The 24,586-nt window shown below is 39.6% G+C and overlaps 1 protein-coding gene across 1 annotated transcript in view; it reads right to left on the bottom strand.

Annotated features, from left to right (window-relative positions):
• Nucleotides 1–24,259, bottom strand: part of LOC118326341 (protein sidekick-1-like) — a 29,231-nt gene extending 4,972 nt beyond the window's left edge. Inside the window, exons 1-15 of the mRNA XM_035659314.1 lie at nucleotides 24,178–24,259; nucleotides 15,993–16,194; nucleotides 12,278–12,381; nucleotides 12,082–12,152; nucleotides 11,168–11,263; nucleotides 10,495–10,534; nucleotides 10,017–10,073; nucleotides 9,732–9,833; nucleotides 8,284–8,399; nucleotides 4,169–4,355; nucleotides 3,915–4,052; nucleotides 3,661–3,822; nucleotides 2,314–2,439; nucleotides 1,292–1,456; nucleotides 653–790 (exon numbers count right to left, since the gene is read on the bottom strand). Of these exons, the coding sequence (XP_035515207.1) occupies nucleotides 653–790; nucleotides 1,292–1,456; nucleotides 2,314–2,439; nucleotides 3,661–3,822; nucleotides 3,915–4,052; nucleotides 4,169–4,355; nucleotides 8,284–8,399; nucleotides 9,732–9,833; nucleotides 10,017–10,073; nucleotides 10,495–10,534; nucleotides 11,168–11,263; nucleotides 12,082–12,152; nucleotides 12,278–12,381; nucleotides 15,993–16,117 (1,627 nt within the window). The 5' untranslated portion in view covers nucleotides 16,118–16,194; nucleotides 24,178–24,259. The remainder of the gene's footprint in view (nucleotides 1–652; nucleotides 791–1,291; nucleotides 1,457–2,313; nucleotides 2,440–3,660; nucleotides 3,823–3,914; nucleotides 4,053–4,168; nucleotides 4,356–8,283; nucleotides 8,400–9,731; nucleotides 9,834–10,016; nucleotides 10,074–10,494; nucleotides 10,535–11,167; nucleotides 11,264–12,081; nucleotides 12,153–12,277; nucleotides 12,382–15,992; nucleotides 16,195–24,177) is intronic.
• Between the last annotated feature and the right edge of the window lie 327 nt (nucleotides 24,260–24,586).

Below are 24,586 nucleotides of genomic sequence, written 5' to 3'. Positions count from 1 at the left end.
TGTTATAGTTATTATTCTTGGTGTGGACCTTGAGTCTTGAAAATTAAACTCAAACTCATTAAACTCATTCCAATTAAATGACATCTAACTTTGAATTAGCCAGTCTAGTTTAATGTAAGTTACAGTTTGCACGTTGTACATTTTTTAATTAGCTAGCATAACCTAAATTAATACTAAAGACTTGTGTTAATTAAAAAGCTTATTTTCAGCATTAACCTAAAGCGATGTTCAAAAACCTACAGAAATTACAGCGGGGCTTCAGGGAGATAATTTCTGTTGAGATGCCTCAGGGAGCGGTTTGCCCTGAATCATACTGGTAAAGGAACAAGGCTGACCTTGTTTTCCTCTCTCATACAGCCTCACAGGTGGCGGTGGTCCTGCAGGAACAAGACTGCTACAGGCAATTTCGCTCTACAAAGAGTACAAGCAAACTGATGCATGTCTCAACTTTTCAGAATCAGAAAAAGTGGTGTACAATGTAATAAATCAGTGGAGGGTACATGTGGTGAGCTTGTTGACAGTGAGTGGAACAATGTGTGACTGAGGAGAGAGAAAAAAACTCCTCCTCAAACTGAACAAAAACACATTTCCACACAACTGAATGGCCCGCCTATACAGCATTACATTCGAGCATGACCACTGAGACACGTACCTGTGCCACAGGCCTTGTACTTGGTGCTGTGTCCGTGCAGCAGCAGTGTGAAGACCAGGACCAGGATGAGGATGATTCCCACCAGAGCCATGACCAGCAAGAACCACCACTCCTCATAGAAGGGACGCTCCGACAGCGCTGCAGACAGGAAGAGGACCGGACAGGAGGGAGAGAGGGGGGACACATACGAGGGAGATATCAACTTTAGTTTGAATCAGAGCTGTGGTGTGTCCCACAGGACAGACCAGAGAACAATCCTGAAGTTCTGTAAATTATACTTTTAGAGAAATTACACACTGTGTTGTCTTATTGTCATAAAACTCACCCCTGTGGGTTCTTCAAACAAGTTGATATGACTGGAAGTGTGAATTTGGTATAGTGCTACAGATTGGAAACTAAAATTTTGATAATTGCCTCAAATTTCCACAATAAGCACAGTTGTTGTTGCGCGACTCTGCCTCTAGATGGCAGCAGACACAAAAGCACAAAACCACCAGAGTAACTTCCTACTGTGTGTCCAACTCACTAGAAGTTCAGTCACAACCCCAATCACACAAGTTGGATCACCCTGGATTTGTTCATTATCCCAGTGTCTGTGTGTGTGTGTGTGTGTGTGTGCGTGTGTGTGTGTGTGTTTACCAGCGAGAGCAGCAGAGGGTGTACTCGGCTGTCCGTAACCATAGCGATTAACAGCGATGACTCTGAACTCGTAGCTGATCCCCGACCTCAGGCGCTCCAGCGGCACTGAAACAGACCGGCTGCTGGGAGGGAGCAGTCTGATGAACGAATCCCACACTCCTTCATCTTCAGAGAGAGAGAAATTAATTAATTGACATTAATAAATGTTGTTCATTGAATTGTTATTATTTATATTTATACAGATGGTACATCTGTAAAGAAATCGAGTGATTATATTTTGCTAGTATAAAGCACACACACACCAACTGTAACACACACAACTTCAACACACAGAAACAAGAGTCACACACACACACACAAACAAAAGTTACGCACACACACCCACACACACACACACACACACACACCTAAAGACACACAACTAACACACGCAAAGGTGTGCACTCACTCATTCATTCTGATATTTTCTTGATTTTATGAATTCTAATGTTTTTTTTTTTTTCTTTTTACTGCTGAATTGAATTAAGAGAGAGAAAGCTAGAGCGAGAGAGAGAGCGAAAGAGAGAGAGAGAGAGAGAGAGAGAGGTTGCATCACAGTTTGATGGACGGGCAGACAAATACGAGAGAGAGCGCTTCATTTAAGAATTATTTCCTTTCAAATGTCAGAATGTTGTCAAATTACATTTAATTAATGACAATGGTGATGACGATGATTACTGTTATTACTATTAATGAAACGGGTATTACCGTTACAATGAGTGGTAGACTAATACCAGAGTCTACAGTCTGTCCTGTAGTGCTCTAACAGCTTCCCACAGATGTTTCTCTCTCCCTATTACACCTCTAGTAATCTTTATGAGAAAATTGCTGCTGACTTGATTTGCACAGCAGGTCTTAATTAATCTGGTGCACTCAGTAAGGTTCAGTCCAAGGCAGTGCTTAACCCTTCCTGACAAATGAAAAGAACTGATGGAAAGACGCAAGTGAGTGGTCGATTGTGTGTTTGGCCTTTGTGAGCTCACCTGAGGGACGAGCCTCGATAACGTATCCGGAGACAGGCGCTGCCCCCATTTCTCCCTCTGACCAGTGGATGGTGAGCTCAGAGGATGTCTTGGTGATGGACATTTCCAAAGGTGACCCAGGGGAGCCTGTAGTGTGTGAGGGACAAACACACACTTGTTTTTTTTTTGTCACTTAGGAGGACACTGTCTCCACGTACATTAATTTCCTGTCCTGACCTTTACCATAATTGCTGGTTAGTTTGTTAGTTTATTGACGTAAGTGCAACAACATGTACATAATGCTTTCTTGTCTGCGCCTTTAAATAATGAGCTATGATAATTTTATGCTCAAATTTACATGAATTACACGTGTCTGAGGACATAATAGCACATGCCTAACCCCAACCCTTAACCTACCATTACCCTAAACCTAATTCTAAACCAAGTCTTCACCCTTTATAGCTGTAAAGATTTGAGTTGAATTAGTCGTTTTATCGATTAGTCTATTGAAAGAAATCAGTGACTATTCTATCGTTTTTCAAGCAAAACTATTTGGTAGTTTCTAACCACACCTTTGGGTTTTGTGCTGTTGGTCAGACAAGGCAAGACATCAGAAGATGTGACCTTGGGCTCTTAGGAATTGGACATTTTCATTATTTCTTGTTACATTTTATGGACTAAACCAGTGTTTCTCTGTCTTTTTACACTGTGTACCACCTCAGAAAATATTAGGCTCTCCAAGCACCGCTAAGCACCAAGGCCAACTCAAGGCCAACCCTGTTCCGCTACGGACAGTTCACTCAGGAGGTAGGTGTATTCTTAATAACAAGATTATTTAAAGTTAAAGAACCAGAGGTAATTTGATGAAAAAGAAGTACTCCTGGTCCACACTTCTCTTCTCAATAGTTCCTGTCTGGAGCCACGACTGCAGTGGTTTTGAACCATTCATTTTACGTTTGCTTACTATTTTGCCATCCCATTTAAACTTGTTACTCATCTTCATCATTATGTGTGTCCTAGGTTCATGAAAGTGACTAAGTGGCAGGCTGATAGTGAAACAAAATATTACAGGAAATGCAAAACTTAATTCAAATTACATTTCAGCGACGTCATAGTTTAGTTATTATCATTAGAAATTTTGTAATATTCTGACGGTATTATGTTTGTTAAATGTATGTAGTTTTTAAAAAATTCCTCCACGTACCACAAGAGGCAGCTTAGGTATCAAAAGTAGTACACATACCATAGTTTGAGAACCAGTGGACAAAACAATTTAGTTAATTAATTAATCGAGAAAACGTAATTGAGTGAAGTAGAGACACCAACACACACACACACACACATACACAGAGTTCCAGCCATGCCTACCTTGCACAGGCTGAGCAGTGATGTTTGCTTGTATGGGTGGTCCATAGCTGACCGTGAGAGCCTGAATACTGAACGTGTATGTGGCTCCTTTGACCAGGTCTCGAACCTTCAGCCATCGCTGCCAGTTGCCCCTCACATCCACTGTGACCACTTTACTCACTCCTGCTCTCACACAGACAATTTAAAAAGAAACGTCAGCGTCCTCCCCAACGTGTATTTGTGTGTGTTTGTGTATAAATCATCTGTGTGCTCACCTTGTACAGGAGCAGTGGGCTCGTAGATGACCCTGTAGCCCTCCAGCTGTCCGTTAGGAGTGAGTGGAGGTCCCCAGGACACATTGACACTTCCTCCCGTCACCTCTGAGAAGGACAGGTAGCTGGGTTGGCTGGGAGCTGTGGGACACATGGAGGATTATAAATTAAGTAAGATGAATAAAGGAAATCAAAAAGGCTATAATATAATGCTTGTTAATGTTATTTTAGGGAACCGAACTGGCACCACTCCCTACCAGACTGCAGGGTGCGGGCACCGCGGGGGTCACTGGGTGGGCCGTCTCCAGCTGTGTTGAAGGCAGTCAGAGTGACCAGGTAAGGGGTGTAGCTGGTCAGGTTGGTGAGATGCACACGGGTGTCCGGGACAAATATCACTTGGACCTTCTCACTCTGGTTCTGCTTGTCCCTCTCCCAGTAGTGGATCTGCAACACAGGAAAAAACACACTGTCAACAATGCTGGCTCTGTTTTTTCGCCTAACAACCTGCACTGCCTCAGTTTTCTCCTCTTCCTCACATCATTTCTGCCAGATAAATATATATTATTTACTTTCTGTCCTTACCTACTGAGGTCTCCCAATCGATCCGTATAATATAGAGTGCTCATGTGCAGTTTTACAAGGAGGAGAAGTTGGTTATGGAGAGATTTGTTTTGGTGTTGACAGTTTAACAGAAGGCTAAAGTAGGTATAATTTCTTATCGCAGATACCACTGGTCTGGTCTAGATGTACATATAATACTTTTTGCAAAGATATAGCGAAGGACAAGAGTTTTCCTTCTCTCACACCTACTTTAGACTTCAGACCACCAATACATAGTTTTATCATATGTTCAGTGACATAAAATGGCAGATACAAGCTAAATGCCATGTTGATGTTTTATCAGAGCAGTAATTACTAGTTTCCAACTTGTAAATGACTGCCTTATAGCAGCTATAGTCAGTCAATCAAGGTAAATACACCTACATTTTTGTGTATATAATTCTATATTATCAAAGCACAATATTTTTAAACCTAACACGACCAACTCTGCAATCATACAACATGATATTTGCTCATTTGATCCACTTCAAGTAATCAAACAATCAGAAATATACAATGTTGTCCATGTGTGCAGCATTTTAAGACCTGTTATATAGGCCTTAATGCCACACCCTGCCTCATGTGGAACCAATAATTATGCACATGACCATTAACTTTCATGACATTGGCCAGTAATGAAGACACAGGGGATACTTTGGTCAATCCTTGCAAGCTTAAATAGAACAAAGGTCCCCTGGTTATTGTACCCAGTATGATGAGATCAATATTAAGACCTTGTAATAATTTAATGATGCCAAAAATGGCTTCTTTCAATAAAGCATATTCAAAGCTATGATGAAGTAGGTTTAAAGTTCAGACTCTGTCTTAGTTATCAATGCGGAATACTATTTCTCTGCCTTAGACAGACCAATTTATCACTTTTGGTTAAGTTTCATATAACTATGGTGCTTTGAGAAATGTATTACTTAAGTGACTTTGAAAAAACAAAGTATTTTAGAAAATCCTGTGTGACTTTTTTATTGTAGCCTAGGTCACATACTTTTAATGAAACAGGTTGTATTTAATGAGTGAAAAAAAGATAAGCAATATACTTGATATCTTACTGCCAGTAAACAGCCAATATAAATGCATATCCAGTAACAAAATCAGTTTGATGCATTAAAACAGCTTGCCTCCCGCTCTTAATGGTACTAGAAAGGTGCATATCCACTGTAATAATCTTTAAACCTACAGGTACTTGCTTTAAATCTATACTTTTACAAATCACTGCATGTCGTTTAATCCCAGCTGAATGTAGAGGAAATATTTTCATCTATTATTGTCTAAATGTCTTGCACAGCAGCTGAGAGCCCAGCAAAAAGGTTTGGTTTGACAAGGGAACTGCCTTAGCTTTCCCAACACATACAGCCGTATCAGATACACACTAACAGCAAGGTTACAGAGGTGGTTGAGCCTCATGCATTAGAAATGAATCAGAAGTATCTTGTACACACGAGAGGCTTTAGAGTGAGAAAATACCCACAGCAGCTGTTACAAATACTTATTCACATGCTGGTTAATTTATTGTATGTTTTAGCTTTAAGTGCAAATTTACAGAAAAACGAACAAATATCTGAGTTTTAGATCTGAACATGTTCACTGACAGTATACTGGTGTTTTCCCTGACAAGCATCTGTGTACCTAATCATACTACATATGGCTCCTCTGCTCATTCAAACTGTAATCAGATCTTGAAACTGTGGCTTTTATGAGCGCGTATGCATTGGACATTTTGTCTGCCGGCAGTTTTGTGTGTGTGTCAGTTGATATGCGGACCATCAAGATCAATACAAAGTGAGAAACTGACAGATATTGATATGATATATTATCATATATATATACTGGCATCAGTGTCTTGTCAGCCAACAACAACACACAGCAGTATAATGTTGCTGCTTAGTTTTCTTGCTATTGCTGTACGATGTCCTACGTGTGTACCAACAAGGCAATACATACACTGACATCTTTAATGATACCCAACACTTAACAGGGACATTTTAAAAATGGTTTTAGTATTTAGATCTGTGGCTGATGTATTTATATTAATGTTTTTATTTGGTAATAATTCAAGTAAATAGGATTCAGTGTTATGTTTTTTCTTTGTATAAATGTTTGGTGATACTTCTATTCAACAGTGTTGTGCCGTCTGTGTACAGTGTGGTTTTTAAAATAAAACAACAGCTAGGAGCAACACTTTGTAAAGGGGTTCATTTTGTTAGTATTTCGACCAGGAAGCACTACAAAGCACCATAAACTATATTTACACCTTCTAAACATGGAAGTAGCAGCTTATGAGCAGCACTTGAGGGCAGCATTATACCATCTCTGTCCTTCCACACCCTCTTACAATAATGAGATACAGACTAACTCAACCATATACTCAATTTCAAAATCAAAATGTATTAAATTGCTTGAAAAGGGTATTTCTATTGAGGCAACATCACTTGTGAAACACTTGGTTTAGTTAAATGTCCAGGCCATTTGGCAACACATTCCACTGTTGTTTAGAGGATCTATTCTGGTATATGTTAAGAATGTGAGACCATCAGGATTAGTTTTAAAAAAAAACATTTGAAGTTGTCGTGAACATGATTATGATCTGATTTGATAAGATCAAGAACCTTAAATGGATTTCCCAACAATCTCTTTTGTAAAAGAGTTGATTTAGTATCTTCAGCCTTGATGAAAAACCGTAGCTGAATGTTTGTTTTGCAAAGGAGTAAAAATTTTAAGCAATTTTAGGGTTTTGTTTGTGTCTGTAGCAGTTTCTATTAGAAATGACTGACCTATTTTGGTAGGAATAGCATGATGGATGTTGCTAGTGTCTTTAAGTTGAAAAGTATATAAGTAAAAATTGATGCGACAAACTAAATCTGCAGTTGTGGAGTGTTTCACTCAAAATAAAAATGGCTGATTTGTTCCAATTCTTCCCAAATTAACCTTTTACACCTGCTTTGTGTGAGAAATTCTACTTGACAGGACTACCATTGTTTGGTATTACCATTTACACATTAGCCAGTGTGTCTAATAAAGCATTTCAGTGAGCTTCAACTGTCCAGAAATACACCTGCCCACTTGAAGTTAACTTCAGTCCTACCTGCCGTCTGTGCTGCTCATATAAGTAGGAGTGTTAACAGGAGTCAGAACCTATAAATTCATTAAACATTCTTTCTTTGCTCTATTTCTCCCGTCTTAATCTCGTTAACCTCCACTGCCTCGCATTCCTGCGTCCATCCGTCACTGGTAGTTTGAACGTATTCCCTCGATCCTCTTCTCTAATCAGGATTCTACAGGGATCACTTGCTCATCTCATTCCTTCACTCTGCAAATATTACATTCCCTTCTTTCTTCTCCATACCCTCTCTCTACTCCAGCAGAAATCAATGTGTCTAAAGCAGGACAGATAACCTTGTGTTTGAAGTACTAAGAGTGAGGGGGTGGGACAGGGGAGTTGAGGGGGAGAGACACGCAGAGGACTGATATTGAAACCATTAAAGGATATTCAGATTCTTCCTCTGACTCAATTCTCTCTCTTGCTCTCTTTTCTATAGGACACTTGAAGGTGCGGCCGAGCAAAACCCCTCCAAGACAAGAGGAGAGGCATTTTAAATACAGACAGAAACAGCGCTGTGTGCTTTTCTATCACACAGACACTAATACTATTAGTATAGTACTCATCTGTGTGTGTTTGGCTCTTTTGTTGTCTTGTATCTGTCTGCCATAAGGAATTCTTTCTTTGTATTTGTGTTTGTTTGCGTTTCGTGTGCGTCACCTTGTATCCTTGGATGAGTCCATTCTGGGTCTCGAGGGGGGGTGTGTCCCAGGTCACTTCCAGGATGGAGGGAGACACAGCTGACACTCTGATAGACTGAGGGGCCACTGACGGGGCTGCAGAAGGAGAGGTCTTTTGTTAGACTGCTGCTGTATGTGTGTGAGTGTGTGTGTATGTGTGTGTGCACAGCTGGGTGCAAGAGTGGGAAGTAGGGAAGATATGTTCTACCTTTCCTATTAGAATGGGCCTAAGGCAGTACCTTGTTACTCCACTGTACCACACATATGCATGAACACTCAGCAGTGCGCACTTGAGGCTAGAGAAAAGGCCATATCACCCCATTTCATCATCCCCCTCCAGCCTTTTCTGCATCCCCCTCCCACCTTCCATGCTTATCCTCACCTCTCACTCCTCTGCATGTGATATGTATGACCTACACGCACACACACTACACACACGCCTTGAATATGAATGCAGCTTTGGTCTGATGGAGGGAGTGTGAGATTGTGAGAGAAACTGCAGAATTTGCGTGTGGGTGCTACGATCATAACATGCAAATCTGTTCACCTTCATTCTTGTTTGTGTGTTCATCTGCCTTGTGGTAGACGTGTGTGTGTGTGTGTGTGTGTGTGTGTGTGCATGAGAGTGTGTGAGTGAGATATATTTGCACTCGTCTGTCTAATGGATCCAGGGTTTGACTCTCAAGTGAAAGCTAAACAGGGATTGGGCCATCACTACAAAATAGATAACCTTTGCATTTCTTGCCGACATTCAGATGTCACACACGCAAACACACACAGACACAGACACACACATACACTATTAGGGAATACAAGTGAGCCTCTCAAAGGCAATGTCACTCAAGGGGCAACAAGAGCAGGACAAGAAGTGTGAACAGGACAAAACAAGAAAGAGAAGAGAAGCGACAAGAGCACCGAGAAGGACAAAAGTGACAGAAATCAGACAAAACAATCCCATCTCAAGGTCCCCTTCTTCCAGGGATTTCAACCATGTCACAGTCTTCAAAAACAGATGATGCGCTATGGATGAAATCATGACAGTTACTGAGCTCACAAACTCCATCTGCTGATAAATACTGTATGATAAGGTTGAAAGCTCAGGAAGAAGGAAGTAAGTGGACCATGAGATGGGAGTGGTCTGTTAAAATACTATTTCCAAGGTCAAGAATGTGCTTTCATGTTTAACAATGATATATTGAGAATGAAGTATAAGTTAAAAGAAGAAAAAGAAGCTTTATGCCCCACATTCGACAATCTAAAGGCTCAGCTCCTAACTAAATGTTCCTTTACCCATAATGCAACCTGCTAACAACAAACTAAATAACACAGGGAAGAGAAGAAGCTTGAAAAAACAACATTCAACAATAAACCTGCTTTTCTGGCATTCATAAAAGAAGACGTGTAGATCACAGTTCAGTTTCCACCTACCTGCCTCTCCAACAGACACCTCAACTGGAGCGGAGGGTGGGCTCTCTCCAATGATATTGTAGCTTGTCATAACAATCTGGTAGCGTTTGAACTTCTTTAGTTCTACAAAGAAATAAAAAAAATGACATTTACATTTTTACAACACGCATGCAAAACCCATATGTTAGTTCTCATTGCCACTTGTCCTTATTCTAGAAGCTGGCTGCATAACAAATTTACAAAAAAAAATCGGAAACATAAAGAACCCAGGAGCTTTACTCCCCAGTTCCGTCTTAAATTACTTACGTGTCAACTCAAACTCTGTTAGTGAGGCACTGCTGACTGTCTTGAAGGTGCTCTTGGCTTGGGAAGAATGAGTGAAAGATGGGGGGAGAGTAAATCAATACATGTTTCAAGTTGTACAATAAACTGTGCAATTATAATGCCATTCAAAAAAAATGACTGTGTTTAAGAGGAAAAACGTCAATACCATTGTCAGACTCAGCGGACATTGGATGGAAAGAGAATTGTCCAATGTAGTCGAGCAGATACTTAATCTACTACATGCATGAAGCACTTCAGGCTGTACAGTGAATAATAACATTTTAATATTGCTGAATTGTAGTGCAAGATGTTTGGCCTCATAAGAAAACAACATTTTGGTGAGGGGCCATTTGCTCCGTCAGCTCATCCCTCATCATCGCCACATCTTTTTTCTTCTCAGATCTCCGAATAACAGTTTTTTCAGAAACGCTGCAAACTGGGCTACATGGAAAATGCTGGCCTTGCACTGTAGCATGAACCAAAAAACTATTTTTTATACACTAAGGTGTGACTGTCAGGTTGTGAACCTTTTACAGACATTATCAATGTACTTTTACTGTTACAAGGCAAATGGTTTACTCCCTCTGATCCTCTCAATTATTGTTCATTTTGTGATTTCACGTAATACAGAAACTTTCATTGACATACTTTTACTTTAAAATCCATTATTTCAATTAAGTAGCACTAAATCACTTTGTTGATTATGGAAATACAGCTCCCTAGAATCCTAAACCACTTCCCAGAACAGCGATTGTCCAATCATAGATTAGCTATCGTAACTACGCACGGAAGACCGGTCGAGTTTAGGATTTCTTAACATGTTAAAGTGGTCTGTAAACTGTGTTTGTTTGCTCTAATATAAGCTGCAATTGTAAGGAGGCCTGGCTAACTAGCTTACTATCGACAATAGTAACCACACGTTATTTACAAGACCAAGAAACACATCGTAAACTAAACCACAATTTACATTTTTCACATCCACCCATTTGATTTTATCATTTATCTGCATACTTGCTGGATTAGGACAGTCTGACAGGCATAGCAACTGTAACTAAGGGTTATCGAACAATGAATGTAAGTTACTACTCACTTGTAATGAGGGCACTTGTGGTGTTGTTTTTGGTTGCCTGGACTTCTGCTTCAGTGAAAGTGGAGGTGTTTACTGGGAGCTCTCTATAATACAGCCGATATCCAGTCAACATCCCGTTAATGCTGTCGTCACTGGGACGCTGAAAACATACAAAATAAGCGCACACAGACACATTTAAAGAAGAATTAACAGTCCATTTCTCATTAAGAAACTCCTGCCAATTCTGCACTGCGCTCATTTTCATTTTCTTGGTGTAGCGAGTTGACTGACAGGAGGCCGTTAGGCTGGCAGATCAGTATTTTATCAGCAGTCCACTTTAAAGGCCTGGTGAATTGGTCTGGCTGTAACCCGCGCAGACAAAGTGATGCTTCAGTGGGTTTGGCACTCTTGTAAAGGATGATGAAATTGCTGGTGACTTTGTTTTTCATTGCCTCCTTCTGCTTTGATACAAGGCTAGAAGGAGGGAGAGAAGACACTTCCAAACAGAAGAGGAAGAGTGACAACCAGTGAAGTAGCCAGGCTGTATTTACCATCTATTCACATGTCACTGTTGCTCTAAACCACTTATATTTTCCCCTTTCTTGCTTTTTTCCTCAGTTGTTGTACATTGCTGATGTCTCTTTCTCTTGTCCTCTAATATCTCTCCTGCTGGTGTATCCTCATTAAGATGTTGATCATTTCTCTCCCCTAGACTGTCCCTCCGCCTGTCCGTCCTTCCCTCTCGCTGTCCCTCCAATCTGTCTGTGCTGCCCTCTGACCTTTCCTGGTTCAATAAATAATGATAATTGAATCCACAGACACAAAAACACACACAAAACATGTAGAAACACTGCATACAATAAATCTGCGGAGGTCTCATTCTCCAAGTAAATGATTAATCTGATCTCACAGTTTTGCTATGTGGGTCTGTATATAATGTATCAGGAATCACTGTTGTGTTAGAGGTCTGAAAAATACCTTCCACTGCACCAGGACTGAGGTAGTAGTTGTTGGTTTCACTGCGAGGATCACTGGAGGCTCATCAGGCACTGAAAAGAAAACACAGAGAAAAAAAGTGAGGAAGAAAAAGACATAAAGAAATGTTTCTGCCACATATTCCCTTGTCTTCCTCCTTCTTTCCTCCTCTGCTCCATCAGTGTTCCCAGTCTCTCACCATCCTGCAGAGTTGTAACTGCCTCCGTCTCTTTGCTGAGGACACTGTCTCCTACGTCATTGGTGGACAGCATCCGAAACTTGTATGATGTAAAGGGTTTCAGCCTAGAGACACAAACACACACACATACTCATGACGCAAAATATCTATCTATCTATCTATCTATCTATCTATCTATCTATCTATCTATCTATCTATCTATCTATCTATCTATCTATCTATCCTTATTATTTATTTCAAATCCATTTATCCTATTACCCGAAGAAAGGTTTTTTTATATTTGCATTCATTAATCATTAAACATGATATTTATACTTTATTTAAAATATATTTTTGACAGTATTTTGGTCTACATTGATGAAATGGATCATTTAAATTTTCCGAAAGGCAACTGAACTTGTCGTATCATAATCCTCATGCAAGATTCACAGTATGTTTTCAATCTAATTTTAATAGTTAACCAATGGATGCCTTGCATTTGTTATTCAGCCAATAAACCAAACCACAGGTAAACCACTCAAGGTTTCTCATTAAAGATTGTCAGTCTGTATGACCTCAAGAAACAACAGACATTTGTAAGACCCTGCATTGTTTACACCAGCTTGTGGTTTTCTCCTCCTACTCTACCACAGAAAAGGTTGCATGCAATATACAAAAAACAACACAGTGACCTGCTCATTAAACTTTGTTCTACAGCACCACATGTGGTCAAAAAAATCCACTGTGTACCTTTAATACTTTGGGAATGACTTCCTTTTACCTCCCCTCACAGACATGCTTTGCTCTCTCAGTGGCCTTTGAAGAGCAGACAAGGTCTTGAATAATAATAATCTTACACCTTTCCTAATAGTCTCCACTGCCAAAGTATTTTTACTGCCATACTACCACAACATCTTATCTGCATTTCTCCTCTGTGCAAGGTGAATGTATTACTAACAACAAAATAACAATATACATCAGTCATTTTGAAAACACTTACTATAGAGCGACTTACAATCAGCCCAATAAGCACGCACCCATTGTTAGGGACTACCTGAACCAGTTTCCGCTATGGTGCCTTACAGCATGCAAATAGTTTAAATATACTATCTCCTGCACACCGTGGGAAATTTAATTAGAATTGAAAAAGGACAGTCGGTTTTCCTCATTTTTCATTGATCTAACCTATTATTAACAAAAGTTAACAAGAGCAATTTAATAATTTGTAACAAGAAGTAATTCCACTGCCCTTCTACCACTGCTCACACATAGATACAAAGGTCCATCTCTAGACTTTATTTACCGAGTGCCTCACAGACTACAGAGGACCAGATAGAAATTCAGCAGGCGACAGGAGAACTGCTCAAGTGTCTTCTTGTATAATAATGAGCCGGGCCCAATAAGGGACAAGAAAAGGCCCTATGGGGTTGTGGGCATCGTAGGAATAGAACATCAAAGGCACCGAGCTCAAAGAGGGGTGGGGAACCAACAGCACAGGGAGGATGTTAAGGACAGTGTTTGAAAGTGTGTGTATACTGTATGTGTGTGTCTATGTGTGCATCAGCCCGGGGACTTCAATGTTTTGGTTCCAAAGATGTCTCGGTGGAAAACAACAATTAAGGATAGATAACAAGTAAGTATGAGTGTAAGGCATGTGGAGATGTAAGCTAATTCCTCCATCCGGCGTCGTAATGAGAGCATTCAGTGGTAGAATGAGCTCGAAAACAGCATCAAAACAACAACAGCAGCACCACCATCATGGCAGATAGACTCTCCCTGAGGCAGGTTGAAACAGGCTGATGCAGACACACTGCGAGAACACTCTTCAGCATCTCAAATAGCCCTGTGATAGCTCGCAACAGAGTGCGCACAAACAGTCACGAAGCAGAAGACACGCGCTGGGAACACACACTACACACAAGTAAAGCCTCATCATAGATCTGCTACTCAGGCTGTGAGGGAAGTTGGAGTGGCCATCCAGTCTGACCACTATCACCTGCTGCCATAATGACAGTCTCACCAGGGACAAGAGGATGGAGGGATGGAAAAAGGAGGCATGCAATGACGCTCTCTTCCAGGGGATGAGTGGATGTGGTGCTTGAGGATGAATTAAGGAAAAAATACGTGCCTTATGGTTTTTGAAAGCAATGGCTGTTGATGGATGGATGGAGGGAGGGAGGTGGTGACAACAAGAGGGGTAAGGTAAATGTAAAAATGGTTGTAGAGAGAGACAATGAGCAAACGGCACACAGAAACTTAAAAGCATGAACGCAGAGTGAGGAAAAAAAAAGGTATTAAGCGAAAAGGATAGAGAGCAGTTCCTGCTGTGCCTGTGTGATTAGGTGACTGAGATCCGCCACATTTCTGCAGTGATTATGATTACTTTGCTCTCCCTGGTGGTTTTTTGTTGTTTGTGGGGTTTTTTTTCGCTCCACAAACCTTTTTGGTACATCATGTGCTAAATAAATACAACTTTTCTTTCTGTGTTCTAATTCTCTGTTGTTTGCTTTGACAATTTACAGCTCTACCCTCTGTCCACTCTTCTCCCCAAGGACAGACATAAACACTACAAGATTTGCATCAAATGGTGAACAAAAATGTCAGGGCTCTGGAATTTTTATTCCTATTTTTTTTTCCAAGGATACTTCAGATGGCCTTATACTGTAACTAGCCCCCCCTCCTTAGATACTGTTGCTATGCTTGTCAAGCTTTTTGTTCTTGCACAGCACATATGCAGCAACAGCTTTACCACTTCATATATTTGCAATGCAATTTTTGGAACAATGGGTCCTTGATTTAAGACAGAGGTAGACAATCGGCGATCATCAACTTTGTCGGCTGAAATGACAATCAGCTGTAGCTAGCTAGCTAATGAAGCTAATGTTAACGTCATCATGCCGTCCCCACTGTCCACTTTTTAATATTTGAAGCTGAGTCTAAAACCATCTTGAATAGGCTCCATACATGAGATTGTGCTTAAAGACGGTAAGTGCGAAAACAGGTCCCAGGCAAAAAGTCAGCATCCTGGTGATGAGACATGGAAATAAAGAGAGCAAGTTAATCCTATTGTTATAAGTATGATGAGGAAAAAGTCAGACTGTTCTATTCTTAAAACCAGTTGAGCTGCTTAGCTTACATACATGGACAAGCGAGACAGAGGTTGGATTTAAGCACTATTGTTTGTATTTAAAAAAAAAATAAACCTCTTTTGAGGTCACAACAGGCTTTTAGGATAAGTAAATAATATAGCCGGACAGAGATGCTAATGTTAGCCTACACTCTGATCCAAGACTGGCTTCCACACAGTGAGGAAAAACTACACAGTGGATAATGTGACGGGAGCTGTTTATATATATTTTAATGTAACCTGTAACCCACAAAGTGTGTCAGGCTTCACTTAAGTAAAACTGGGTTATTATTACTGTCGGTAGAATAGCAGGACACAAATACTATACAAAGCTTGACAGGCTGTAGTTACAGTTGCTAAGCTATGATCAGGCAATCACCTGTTTATGGGAAGGGTTTAGTGAACAGTTAATCTGCATTCAAAATTTACTACACTGTTGCCATATAAGCAGATATATGTGTATCATTGTTTTGTGCCTTTTTTCCTGATGTGCCGTGCACTTTAATTTGTTCAGCACTTTGGTCAACTCTGATTGTTTTTAATGTGCTATATAAATAAACCTGAATTGATTTGATATGTGTATGACCGTACATATGTGTACATGCGTACCTGTCAACGGTCCAGGCGGTCACGTTGTGCGAGATGTCAGCGGCGTGTGTGCTCCAGTCCCCGCTGGGCAGCTCCTTAACCTGCAGAGTGAAGTACCTCAGAGGGGAGGAGCCTGAGCTACCCATCACCCAGTGGAGGCGGACATGGCGAGATTCAACTCCGTCCTGAGGAACAGACAACTTCCTGGGTGGCTGGGGACGCTCTGCGGAAATAGGGAAGATAAAAAGAAGGTGAGCAGAGACAAACGAGGCAGGGGAGAGGTGAGAGAGGGAAGAAAGAGAGAAGGTAGAAAAAGTGATGTGACAAGGATAAGAACCTTCATTCATTCATCAAATTACTGTATGCTATTTATTAATTTAGTAGTTGTGTGTGTGTGTGTGTGTGTATTTCCATTCATGAGACTTTGTAAAGAGCTTTATACAGATGGGTGACAAATTAAAGGACAGAGCACTGCACATTACCACGAGTCAAAGAGGTGCTGGATTAAAAAAAACAGAAAATGAAAAAAGGTCAAAACATTTACACACTTATCTCCAAGCTCAAGTCTCCAGAAAATGCACTTATATTAACGTAATAGAATCAGAAATACTTTATTGATCCCCAGGGGGTGAATTTGTTTGTTACAGTTGTTCAAGGTGCTCACACAATATATATAGAATGGAAATGTATATATAGGTATATGCATATAAGTAAAAACCAAAAAATTAAAATGGAAATAGAAATATAATGAGAGTCTATGTACCTTATAGTAATAAAATATATACAATATATGCTAATACATACAAAGTAAATGTATGCCACAGTATGTGACCGACAGAAATTAAATGAGTAATAGTAGTGAGTTTTTAAAGACTGTGGTATTACAAAAGTTATAAATTATTACAAATAGTGATATCGTGTGTGTGTGTGTGTGTGTTGGGGGACTGACACTGCTTCTCTTTACAACGTGAATGTGTCTGAATTTTACAAATAGTTAGATGTTTAGTGGTGGAAATATATTCAGACTTCTTTGTGTTAGTTTCCATTTCAGTCTGACTTTGGATATTAGTATCTGCTCTGCTGTCACAGTTATACAGGGACACCTTTTCTGTCTGAAGTCTTTGTCATACACATGCATAGACGTAAAAAGCCAATTAGAGACCTGGCCACTTATATACATGACCAAGAAATCACTTTTCTAAAGCAGAAATCCAGCTTGGAAAAACCCATAATTTAAAAAATCTGTTTACTGCAGAGAGATGACTGTGACCTGGATACTACATGAATGCATGTAAACAAGCTGGAACAAACGGACTCTGTCTATAGAAACATCTGCATTCAATATGTTTCTCCACTCATTAATTCACATTTTTCCTAATTTGCTTCATATCTGTAGCTATGTTGAAATGAATTGTCACCTGGACAAATAGAGACTATCATGGACCATATGCTGCAAATACCTTGTAAGACAGGACATGCACAGCCTATATTTGCATCACATATGAATCAGTGTGACTGTTGCAGTGCATGCATATGTTTAAATGAAACAAGACATCTAACCACTGCACCATCAAAGAAACAATTTCTCAACAGATTGCCTGTATGTGTGTGTATCTCTGTGTGTTTGTGTGAGTGTGTTTGTCTTTGCTATTCAATTAGAAGATGAAAGATGGCTCTGGGAGTCAGTATCTTTGTACAACTGTGTTGGCAGTAAGCTATGTGATTAGTAGACGTGTGCACACACATGCTCACATAAACAAAAACACAGGGTTGGGGGCATAACTGTTTAATTTCAGGAGCATCACGTTATCGATTAAGTCTAGAAATAAAAGCATTATCGATTCCCTCTGAAGTTTAATTAATCTGCACTTATGTTCTCAAACATGCACAGTCAACAAACACACACACAAACACACACACACAGGCTTGCCTTCCTTCGTTCATCCTTATCACAAGTAATTTAAGTCAAATCAATTTGCCTCCCTTCTTCCCTCTCGCACTTATTCCTCAGTCCCTTAAAGATTTGACTATTCTCTCCCTCTTTCTGATACCATCTGCGTCTCCCTGTCTGTTCTCCTCCTGTTCCGTTCTACGGTTAAGATCATGTTCTGATAATAAACTCATAATTGTCAGAAGTGCTGCCCTTCCAGCACTTACACAACTGTTTGCTGCTACACAAGGGAGAGGAGAGGAGAGTGGTAGAAGTGAAGTATCGGAGAAAGGAGAGATGGCGTTAGTACTAGAGGAGAGGAAAGATATGGTTGTTCGGGGATGAATTCTGCTAAATATGCTACTGTACATTGTCCATTACCTTATCAGTTATCACCCTCTTAGAGACAATAATCAGCATAGATAAGTCTCTCTGGAGGGACACACGCACACACGTACACTCAAAAAGCCAATTTTCTTTTTCTAGGGATTAAGTTGGTCTCTTCAGCATCATCAGAAAGAAATCTCTATTAGGCTATTCTGTCTATCTCATAGTGAGAATGGGCCATTATGTTACTGAAGTGGAACAGAGAACCACTGAATTCTATTCTAAAGAAATCCTGATAATGATGCTGCTGATATTATGATATCTGATCCAATTAAAATGCTGCTATACAAACTGATTGCTCCAAATAGAATATCTGACATCATGAATCCAGGCTTTCATAAAAATTCACTTCGCTGTCACATTTTAATATAAGGACTTTTGTAGCATTTCAATGCTTTACTAGACATACATGGTGCCGGCTGACAAGAGAAAATTGGAGAGATCAGGGATGACATATATCAAAGGCTGTAAGCTACATTCAAACCAAAAGTTATTCATGCGTTAGCCTACCGAGACACCATTGTAAATTTATTTTTAAAGTGATCTTTCATTCTGGTGTGATAGCTCTTCTCAGCTCAAAAGTGTGAGCGGTCAAACTTCAGCACTACCTGCCACTACCCTCCTTACAGACTGTTATACTAATACAACCTATGTCTGCTAAATGTTTCACATGTTCTTATAATAAATTTGAATCACACACATAAAAACAGACGCTTCAAGAGTACTTATAATACTAATAAGACATATTAAAACTGCAGTAGGTTGCTGACACTTTCACTATATCCTGACAGTAGAACTTTAGACAGATAATCTGTGAAAAAATCTGGTTCCTCTGGCTCCTCCTAGCGCTCCTAATGGCAGGAATCCACTGCACCTGGACAAAAACAACCAATCAGAGCTGAGAAAGATAGTCGATTGTTGAGTCTCATTCTCAGGTAATCAAATACTGACGCTTTGGGTTGGAAGCATGAAGACGCTTTGCAACAGATTATCTGTCTCATATACTACTGTCAGGGTATACAGAATTCTCAGCAAATATGTTAAAACGTTACCTGCTGCAGGCTGCGATATTATTATTAAATAAAGATTATTGACGTTTTTAAAAGTCTACATATACACATATTAAAAGTTGCTATAATCAATAATTTAAAATGGATCAAACGACTAACTGTAATGTGCCGCTTATACTGACCCACAGAAAATTATCACCTCAGCCTATATTGAGCATTTCATCATCTTTCAGTGAACTTGGTGAAGTTTTGGTGTTTACGGCCCTGCAGCTTTACCATTTTGGTTAAAAGAATCAGATATTTTCCTCAGGAGTTGAAGCAGGTGAAGAAAATAGATAAAATAGTGTAAATATTGCAGTTACATTCAGGTGGACACAAACATCACTCTATAACTGCCAGATGAGTTGATCAACAGGTTCGCCATATCAACATTTAAGGTGATAACATATCAGTGTTTACAGGTCATATCCGCTGCCCCCCCAGGTAGCAATAAAAACACATCTTTAGTAATATCTTTAGCCCACACTGAAAACAGTCAGCCTTCCCAGGCTATGCTCTGGCTCACAGGACAAACACTGCAGTATACAACTTGGGAATATGTTGTAACTCTCATTTGGATTGATGAGATTTGTACTTTATATGTATGACGGATCCGCAGTATTGACTTTTATAGCTTATAGCTTCAGTTAACACAGTTAAACAATGTGGTCATTTTATGCTATGAATGCGTTACAGTTTAACAACCTGTAGGACCAAATTGCATCCTAGTAAACATAAAGGGTGACCTTGGGTCTTTTGGTAAATTAATTCACAGAGTTTCAGTCATTTTAGGAAAAATCCATCTTTTCAATTTGATTCTTGCTGTTTGTTTACTGCTGTTTACTGTCTTCCTAACGTTGCCTTCCTAGGCATCTCTTGTCATCTTGTGTCTGTTTGTTCCAGTGTAAACTACACTGTATGACCTTCTCTTATCATCGTTCAGTCACAAAATCTTTCATGAAAAATATCACCTGTATTTCCACATGTAAACACACAGGTCTGGCAGATTAACCTCTGAAATACTCAGAATGAAGGTCATATTTTACCAATCATAATCTCCTTATTAAAATCTAAAATCTCCCTGTCTAATAATGTGTACATTTGTTAATATATGATAAGATAAGATCCCCTGTAGGAGAAATTCAAATTTGGCACAGCAGCAGAGGGGAAAATGTAGTGCATAGAGCAAAGAATAAAATAAAATATTACAAAAATATAATAGATGTATAAAAATATATAATAAAAAAATACACTACATGCAATAAAGTGGAATATAAGCAATTACTTGTTAATTTTAAACTGTGTTTAACTGTATATGTTTCAAGGTATTTGTGTTACTTTAGTATTTCATGTAATGAATCTTCATTTAGCACTCATCTATTCTGAATGAGCTGAGGACATAAAAGCAGTTGACTGAAGCAGGAAGAGAAAGACCTGCAAAAGTCTCGACAAGATGAGATAAAAGCATCAGAACCTTTGAATCTGAGGAGGAAATAAACTCGACTTTTTGTTTGTTTATAAATTGAAGGAAAAAGAACTGCACTGCTCAAAAACTACTTTACCTGTTTAAAAGTCGAGTCACTGTAAAAGTCTTCCTTTTTGGCCACTGACTGTGTGTTAGAGGATAAACTTCTGTTACAGGTTTTTGGAGACAAAACTGTCTTAGGAGAGTTACTGTCACTGCTCAACCTCCTACATCTTGCCATAGGCATGGGCTGTCATTCTGAGAGTTTGAGTGTGTTTTAAAATCCCTGTTATTTTCACAGTTTATACCCTACGATTATTTTTTGCCAGCCTAAAAGAGAAAAAGAATTACCATGACTGCAGAATGCTGATAGAACTATTGATCAATAGTAATTACTTTGCTTTAGAAGTTAAGATTTATGAATTTCAGATCTTGCTTTCTGCTCTCTCCTTTGGCAAAAAAGACTTCCGCTGCTATTTCAACACACTGCCAGTCTCATTCTCTTTCTCACCTACTAACTGTGCATTTTTCACCCGCCCACAACAGAGCATGTGCTATGAGAAAGTAGCTAGTGTTGTAAGACAGTTGAGTTGAGAAAGGCTAATATTCCTTGTTTTCTTACTCAGCAAGTTAAATAAATTTGCTCTGTTTGCTGCAGACTGAATGTCACAATTGTCTTTTGAACTACTGTTGCACAGACCCTGAGGAAGTATTTGCAACTCCTGACTCTCATTTTGCCCCTGCAGGAGGGCTGGTACCTAGTGATTTCAATATCTATAGTTACTGGCAAGCAGCTCTTCATCCACTAAAGTTTTTAAAATGCCATTTTGTCTTATGTTGTATGTAAAATGTTCCCCACACACAGAAAAGGTCATACTTTTAATCTTGTGCTGATATTTAGTGCACAGTAACAATAAACTCTGCATGTCCAACCACAAACTACTTGTTGTTTAAGTACTGATAACCCGTCCGAGCTCCACGCCGGAGGCTCCTGTTTGCTTTTCTTTCCCTAACTTTATCTCTGCAAGGACTTCACATCAACTACAACTCATTACACCTCTAAGTAGGTCTGCAGAGATCATAAAATTCTAAAATGCTAAAACTTCACCTGACCTTTCCAGACTCTACACTGGCATTACTGTAGGAAATAGCATAATGGGTGACCAAGTCCAATCTTTGACCATTTTGAAAGTTAATTTGAAAAGAAAGGACAAAATAACCACAAAATAATTGCAATATACCTTCCTGATGGCAAACATTTTGAAAAGCACAGGTAAAATTAATAACATTAATCAAGTCGCTCCTGCTTAAAATTCTCTCATTTACAGAATTTCGTGTATAATCTGGTTTATTTAACAAATCGAATTCCCTTATGTATTATTATAATTTAATGTGAATTCCAATACAAATTATTACATTGCTTTGGTGCAAATGCCACACGTGATACATGATACTTATATAATGGGAGTGTATAAAAAAGGCAAAAATGAAAAAGCAAATTTTACTCATCATTAGTCAAAGCTTCCAAGCTTCCACTCTATTATTTTTGTTGAATTATCCAGCAATGTAGAGAATTCATTTTTATATAGGGACAAAATGAACACATTTGTTATACTGGTTCCATTAGCGTGTGGTTCGATACTGTTTCAGAATGAAATTATACTGTTACGATTTCTGCCTCTTTCAATATAAAGAGAGAGAAGAGCTGATGTTTAAAAAAAAAAATTTAATCTTCTGTGCCTCAGACATACTTGAGATGGCAGTTTTCTGTAAAGTTTGTCCCCAAACTCCCCCATCAGTGACCCATCAACCTCATACTGTTCATCCCTACAGGCCTTTTCACATCTCAACTCAGCACAGCAGGAAAAGCACAAAAGTGCAACTAATAACATTAATGACTCTGTTACATTTAGTCCTTTAGTCATTTATAACTGTTGCTATGATGAGTCAAAGTGTTATTGGCCTATTAAAACCCTTGAAAACTTGATTTCATCTTGCATTTTACTGTAACATTGGACAACTTTTCACCAAACCCCTTGCATTTACCAGTGGTATTATTGCTTGCAAAGACGGCTGTTGCAAAGACAACGGATCACTTTTTGTTTTACTCAGAGCTTACCTCCGGGAAGAAATACTCAACATCCCTTTGGAAATAAGAGAGAAGAGAGAAGCTTGCTCACTAAAGTGGTAAATTGAAATTGTCACAATTTTATATAGAATTTTGAACCAAGCAAAAGCTATCGGAGTGATGTGTATTGTATAGAGAGATAAACTCTCAAAAACTCTGCAAATCTGCTTCATCAGGACTGTAGGGGTGTGGTTTGATAAGATTTGATAGTGACAGTAAATATTGAAAGTAATAATTTGACAGTGTTGGTATTATTTAGCCTGGAATTACGATTATTAACTATTAACAGGCGCAGACCAAAATGCCAAAATGAGACGCAACTGGATAGACCTACACCCGATCAGATGAAACCTGTGACGTAGCGCTGAACGACAATTTGAGTCGGTGCTTGGTTTTTTATTGAAGGAAAAAATGGCGACTGGTCACAAACTTTCTCTCTCAACTTTATTTTATACTTTTTTTTGGGGGGACAGGACAGTTTAGATAGACAGGAAAGGGTGAGAGAGCGAGACAGAGATGACACATAGCAAAGGGCCAACGGTCAGACGCTGAAGCAAGGACTCAGCCTTGGTACATGGGGTGCCAGCTCTACCAGGGTGCCCCTCTGAAAGCATTTAAGAAATAGGCAATGTAGTAACAGAATCTTGATTAATCAACACTGCCTAGTTTGACAGTCTGAGTTTCATGAGGATGGACCTACATGTGACTTTTGAAATCTGGACGAGTGACGCAACTCTCTTGAATTTCCCTCGGGATAAATAAAGTATCTATCTAGCTACCTATCTATCTACTCAATCATAGTATAAAACCCACTGCATATTAAGTAAACGGTTATGATTGACCAAGCTGTTCCAATGAAAGGGTGGCTGGATGTATCTGAGAAAACAAATGAATGAAACAAATGAACCATCATCAGCTTGACAGATTCATCTGGTTCCCAGGCAAGGCAACGTAAGCAAACAACCCCACATCATCAGGTTTTGATTCAAATGTTGCTGCACTGTGATTAGAGCATGGAAACCGCCCACTTTAAACCAGTAACAAAAGCACAGATAAAAACACAAATACCAAATCTTCCACGTAAAATCCAAACACCTTGTGTTTTTGCGGCAGCTTGAGAGAGCATAAGGGACAGGATCCTATTAAGGTTTAACAGGAGCGCTTAACATCTGCATGGCTGGAGGAACAACTATGAAAGCAAACCAGACACCATGCAAAACTTAAGTGTATGTGTGTGTGTCCTTTACCTCTACGTTCTGTGGTAACAACCAGGGCTTCCTGTTCTTCGCCCCAGCCCACGGCGGTGCGAGCGGTGAGTCGGAACACATAGGCCTGCTCAGGGGAAAGACCTGTGACGGTGAACTGTCGAGCATTGGAGCCCACTTCCACTGTGGTCCAGCGCTGAGGGTCCCTGCTGTCCAAGCGGTAGGAAATCTGGTAGCCTAGTGAGGGACAGAAGGAAAGACAGACGGAGGAGGAAGACAGTTGAGAACTGTGTGAAATTCTTGCATGTGAATGTGTTTCTGGGTGTTTTTGTGGCCTACTTTAGATCACAGAGCCCACAGGAATCAAAGACGGCACAATTTGAGATTGGAAAAAGCCTGAAAACGTAACCGCACAATGCCATGCACCACATATTCTCATTTCCACAGTACC

Source organism: Morone saxatilis, unplaced genomic scaffold (genome assembly GCF_004916995.1).
Source record: "Morone saxatilis isolate NCDOM2014 unplaced genomic scaffold, NCSU_SB_2.0 Contig17, whole genome shotgun sequence".
Classification (NCBI taxonomy): domain Eukaryota; kingdom Metazoa; phylum Chordata; class Actinopteri; family Moronidae; genus Morone; species Morone saxatilis.
This window is presented reverse-complemented; position numbering and strand designations above follow the sequence as displayed.